At 38.9% G+C, this 6,000-nt stretch overlaps 1 protein-coding gene across 3 annotated transcripts in view; it reads left to right on the forward strand.

Annotated features, from left to right (window-relative positions):
* LOC101171344 (raftlin) overlaps positions 1–5,794 on the forward strand; it is a 30,678-nt gene extending 24,884 nt beyond the window's left edge. Inside the window, exons 7-11 of one of the 3 annotated variants that reach the window (XM_023959818.1) lie at positions 2,759–2,868; positions 2,952–3,055; positions 3,462–3,537; positions 3,836–4,171; positions 4,657–5,794. In XM_023959818.1, the coding sequence (XP_023815586.1) occupies positions 2,759–2,868; positions 2,952–3,055; positions 3,462–3,537; positions 3,836–4,171; positions 4,657–4,674 (644 nt within the window). In that variant the 3' untranslated portion in view covers positions 4,675–5,794. Of the gene's footprint in view, positions 1–2,758; positions 2,869–2,951; positions 3,056–3,461; positions 3,538–3,835 lie in introns of all 3 variants that reach the window. The other 2 variants (XM_023959817.1, XM_023959815.1) reach the window with 2 other exon arrangements.
* The last annotated feature ends 206 nt before the right edge of the window (positions 5,795–6,000 follow it).

Consider the following 6,000-nt stretch of genomic DNA (forward strand, 5'->3'; position numbering starts at 1 on the left):
TAATGTGTTTTTTTTTTTTTTTACCAGAAAAAAGATCATAATATTAAAATTCTAATGAGGTTAACCATGGGTGATAACCAGTGGCGGACTTAGCAGTTTGGGGGCCCCGGGAAAGCAGTAATATGGGGCCCTCTGCAGCAGTTTTTTTAATCCTTAGCTAGGGTAAGATAACTTTTTCACTGGTTCAGTTTTAGACAGCATCAATGTGAAGGATCCAAATGTTTTGATTGGCGTCTAAAAACTGAAATCACATTTAAATATTAAGCAAATGTATTTAATATAGATTAATTTTACATGGAAAAAAATATCTATTGAATGAACTAACTCTCTTTGTAGTAAGAACAAATCAGAGTTTTCTGTCTTTTCTTTAATTTGTCAGTTTTTACTGAGGAAGGCAAAAAAAACGTAAACAACAGAACAAAACACTACACTATGGAGTGGCGTCAGTAATAAAATTTCTCAAAAAGGACCATTTTCTGCACCTCAGTTTGCCTTTTCTTTCTTATTCTTGATTTTTTTATCTTCATTCTAAGTTCCTTTAATTCTGTTGTTCTTTTTCCTGTTTTCCTGTTTTCCTGCTCAATGGTTTTATTAAGGATTAACCTAAATTGTTAGAATTTTGTGTGAGGTGGTTTTCCTTTGTTTTCTTTCCATTAATTGCATAAACAGTAAAATGATAATGATCATTTTCACTAACGTTCGGAAAACTATGCTTCATCTCACCCTCTTTTTCTTTTTAAGTCTCTTTAATTCTCCCTGCTTGCTGTTGATGGAAAAGTCCATTTCTGCAGAGGAACGGGGGAGAACAAAACACTTTCACATGCGCAGTCTTTTGCCCTTTCAGTGATTTGGGTTTGTAGGATTAAATATAAAAAATGTCTAAAATCATTTCCATGGCCATGCATGGAAATGATTTTAGACCATTTTTAAACTTTCCAGTCCAAGCAATTCTTTGCCTATTAGTCAGTCCACCGCATGACAATAACTAGTTGTTTAAAAAAAATTTGCGTACTTGTTGGATGCAGTTCCACACAACTTTTTAGATTTCTAAAGATGCCCAAGAAGTGTGTTTCAGACGATGAAGGATAGAGGTTGCTTCTTGTTTCTGATGCTTAGTACATATCAGACATGTGGTAAAGAATGCGCTGATGTGTTTTTAGCATGTGGTGTTCACGCTGAACTGTCGCTACCCAATCTTAGCTCACCTACAGTTGGAAAAGACTTGGTGCGAATTGTCAAAGCAGCACAAATCTCGTGAATCATGCTTCAGGTTTACTTTTCCAATATATAAAAACATGGTGTCATATAATTCGAGCCGGACACGAACCGCAATTATTAATGTTTCTTTTGTGATCAACGTCCAAACGGTTGGCACTTCCGTGAATAAAAGATGCGCTACCCATACGTCACTACCAAAGCTAAGTCCCCAATTGGTCAAAGTTTAACTGGTTTAACTTTCAAAGTAAATTCAATGGCAGTGCATTTTGAACGGACTTACAAACGGGCGTGGCGACGTGTGAATGCAGAAGTAGTTTTCATTAGAAGTGGTCTCTTGAACGCTTCTTGTCAAGGGCGATTGGAACATAGCAGAAAAGATAGTTTCACTGGAGAGCAGTGGATGCGGTTTATTTCTTACTTGGATAGAAATGTGCCTGTTGAAGTTTTGTTTGAACGTCTTCTTGAAGGACAGCTTGATAGACAAAAAATCTATATGACTAATAATAGATATAGTGCTGCTTCTTAAGCCAAGTAGTTAAAATCACCTAAATGATCAGGAGTTGGTCAAAAAAAAAAGGTGAGCATGAGTGTCTTATCTGCAAATACAGAACGGTACAAAACCTACACACAGCGGTGTGCAATTTGTGGTGTTTTGTAGTTCTGCATTTCCTTTAGACCTGGTATACAGACGTCCAGGAAACCATGCTTTCTCTGTATTGCGGTACTTTTCTTATATAAAAACAGGTTTTGTTGTGGAATAACAATTTTTTGTATCTGTACTTGCAGTTTTTGCAAAGATGGATTAGTTTCACTTGAAAATCAAGAACCCTGCTATGATGTTTACACATTTGCCCTGTCTGTGCATGCTTCTCTGCATTCATGAGATGCTGGTGCCCTTAAAGCCCTCTCACCATGATGCAGTAACTCATTAAAGTGTTCAACTTTGTTTTCTCTTCTTGTTTACCTGACCTCAATCTGAGAGGCTTTTTATCAATCAAAAGTTTTAAAAAAAGAGAAGGAGAGAGGATAAATATTTCTCTTTACTGAAGCGATGCAAAGATTATTTCTGGTGTAGTTATTTTTGTTAAAGACTAGACAGGTTTAATACAGCAGGCAATTTAAATCAAAGCCACGTGGTACCAACACCCACACCTCCCTGATTTAACAATGCATGGTGGTGACGTGTTTTTTATTGCTGATGATTGATCACTGCAGCTGGAAAGTAAAAGCTTTTAACCACCTGGCTCCAACCTGAGAGTTTCCACAAGCTGAGTAGCAGCAGGGTTTAACAAGATGGGAAAAGCTTTTCAAATGGTGCAGATCCCTGCCTCCCTGCTGCGTAATCCATGATATGCATGGTGTCATAAGCCAAAAGTCCACAGCTTATGCCGCACCAAGTCACCGTGCAGCCATCCACGGAATAAAGCAGACTTAATCCACAGGGAACTTGGACCAGTAGTGAGATATATTTATATTTGCTGCTCTGTATCACACGCATCCTCCGGTGTTTCTGACTGCTTCACTGACTTTGTCTCTGCAGATAATGGAGTTTCCTCTGTGGACAGTGTCTTCATCTTCCAGAGGTCTGCAGAGGAGACCTCGGGTGTCAGCTACGATGCCATCGTGGTTGAGCAGTGGACTCTTGTTGATGTGGGTTGTTAATGGACCGGGAGGAATACTGCAGACCTGTTCCCTATGTATTGATCACACTCTTTTCTGTGTCCACTCTCCAGGGTGTTGTGGTGAAGACCGACTACATTCCACTGCTCCAGTCTTTGGCTCTGTATGGATGGAGACTGATGTGCGTGTTACCCACACCTATTGTCAAGACAAACAGGTACTGAACTGCCAGTAAAGCTTAGGAGAACACTCAAACTGGTCTACAGCTTCTCTAGAAGCTGAACTCAGCAAAGACTAATTACTGCCTTGTTGATTGTGCTGTCGGAGATGTTGCACGGCTCATTCTTTTTGGGATTAAGCCTGACAGTGAGGTGTGGACTTGCTGGACAGATGGTTCCTGATCTGACATATTGTGATTATGTGCTCATCTCAACATGAAACCGCTTTTGAAAGCTGTCACCGTTGCGAACAAAAACATCATGACTGATGTCGTGTAACCCGTCACGTTACTAAACTCGAGCAGAGCAGACGCTGGATTTCAATGCAAGCAGAGATACACAAGCCTCTTAAATTATAACATAGTCCCTGACAGACATGAAAGCTCTCCTCTTTTCTTTGTGCAGCGATGGAAGTTTGTCGACTAAGCAAATCCTTTTCCTTCAGAGACCCGTTTTGCAGCGCAAGAGAAAAGACTTCAAGGTTTGTCCCCTCGTTTTCCATCTTAGCCACAAAAAAATCTGTCACTTGTCTCTGTTGTGCCTTCAGGGCATAGAAGGTGCCATTAAAAAGTTATGTTGCTAAATATGGGAGTTATAGCAAATATAAACCCCTCTCTGAAGTTGTCTAATAATAGACAAGTAGTTGGCCTGAAACTGTTCAGGAAAGAGGCATCAATAAACAAGGCTTTGTTGTGATTTGTCAGGTGCCTGCAGAGACAGAAAGACAAAGACAAGACACAAGGCACCAAACTCTTTCAATCATGTTTGTTTGATTTCAGAAGCTGAACCTCAGGGGTCGCAGCAAGGCAAAGAAAAGCTCTGCTGGAGAGGCTCTCGACGAGCAGGAAAACAGGTCCCTTGTGATGGAGACTGAGATGGACAGGCTGAGACTTGGCGCCGAAGAGGAGGAAGAAGACGAAGGAAGCGGGAGCAGAGCGAGCCTTCAGAGACGCGAAGATGTGCAGCATCAAAGGAGCTTCCTGTTTGAGCGCAGGGCTTCGGCTGAAGACCAGGAAGAGGAAACTGACATTGACGAGAGCCCCCTGTCCAAGCTAGAGAAATCAGTTAGATGGACGGATTTCTGTCAGAAATGTGATGGAGGGGTGAAAGAGGAGGTGAGAGTGGAGGAGAGGATTAAACAGCAGCTATTTTCAGGGGTTTGTTAACAGTTTTGGCACATAGCCTGAAGTGAGGGTTAAAAACCTGAATAGCATAAAGAAGAAAAAAGCCTTTTAGCGCATCTGGTCTCTGCTTTGTCTTTTGTTTTACAGCTTTTCTCTGAAAAATGGAGAACATGTCACAGCTTTCTGTCTACTATTAGATGCACCTTCAAACAACATTAGACAACATTACATGCCGCTGTAATTAAATATATATATATTTGTGAACCACATATTTTAAAAAAAGTATAACGGCTTTGAAAACACATAGAGGCTTCAAGTGGAGGTGGATTAATACAAACATGTCTGGACACGTGTTTTTACTATTCTAACTGCTAATTACAAGATAGTTGAAGTTTTCTGTGGAGAATTCTGCATTGGAACTGGATCAAACCAGTCTCACACGCTGTTTGTTGCTTTGTTGTGGGTTTTTCTTCCAGTGTTCCTTCATCTGCTAAAGCTAAGAAGACTGGGGCTGGTTCCACGGGAGGCCTTTCTGTTTGCAAGCTCCTGCTGTGAAATTGAAAGTGTAAAACTAAAAGCAAAACAAAAACAACAAAGCCATCAAAACAGTATCGTAAAGAGTGGTCACAGCAACAGTGATACAATGGAGAACTCAGAAATTGTAAATCTCAGAAATCGACTGAGTACTAGAGTCAGACCATCGCAGCTTCTTGATCAAGTGTTCACCATGAAGAACGCTGTCCAGCACGGACTGTTGTCTGACTTCAAGAGAACATACTGGAGCAAACCGAATAGGAAAGCTGAGAAAAGAAGAACACATTTGACTAGACTGAAGGCAAAAAGAACTCACAGAAATCAGTCTGTAACAGACTGGAAAAAATATGGCATAAAAATGTGAAATTGCATGACAGGAAACATTTTTGGACACACTGGGAATAAAGAATTTCTTGCAGAACTGCATAATTAGCCTTTAAAAAGCTGCTGACAACAGGATCAATTCAAAATTTTGGCTGAGTGCTAAAAAATAAAGGGATCAAATACCATTGATGTTTAATTAGAAAATGCAGTATCGATTGATCAATCAACTTTTTTTTAATTATATGTCTTGAATTTATTTTGACATTAAAAACAAATTTTTGCTAGATATTATGGTAAAAATTCCCATTTTTTATTGTTGAGTATTACACCTTTCCTTAGTTTAATTCAATGGTTATCTGCATTGCAAAAAAAATGTCAAAAATTCTTACCCCATTTACATCTTTTCTTTAAATAAAAAAGAGAGAAAAAAAAAAGAGTAAAAAAATTGTCCTGTCAAGAATTCTTCAAAGTTTAGTCACTAAAACATGTTTTCTCAAACTGAACTTATTGAAAAACCTTTTTTAATTAGATTATTTTTCTCTCAGGACAGAAAATAGGTCAACTTTTCTTCAAACAAGGGTCTTTTTATTTCTTAAGAGTCTGTTTTTGCTGTGGAAAAAAGCTTTTCAGAACCAATCAAGATTTGTTTTGGAAAGAATTTTTAATTATATTAAACCAAATTCAGTTGAATGATATATTGAACAAAATCAAATCAGTATCTCATCGGTGAAACAAGTGACCCTGGTGTCACTGAACCAATAACATTTTCATTCACAAGTTTATGGTTGGATACGATTTGAATAAAACCTGAAATATTTCTGAAGTTTCCATTTAACCCTTGTGCTATCTTAGATGACCCCACCCTTACATTGACGTGTTCTCCCTACCATGACAAAGGTGGATAAAGGTGGAAAGATTTCATGTAATCCATGGACACCAGTGAAGATCACAAATCATTGAAG

The sequence above is a fragment of the Oryzias latipes genome, chromosome 11, assembly GCF_002234675.1.
Source record: "Oryzias latipes chromosome 11, ASM223467v1".
Classification (NCBI taxonomy): Eukaryota; Metazoa; Chordata; class Actinopteri; order Beloniformes; family Adrianichthyidae; genus Oryzias; species Oryzias latipes.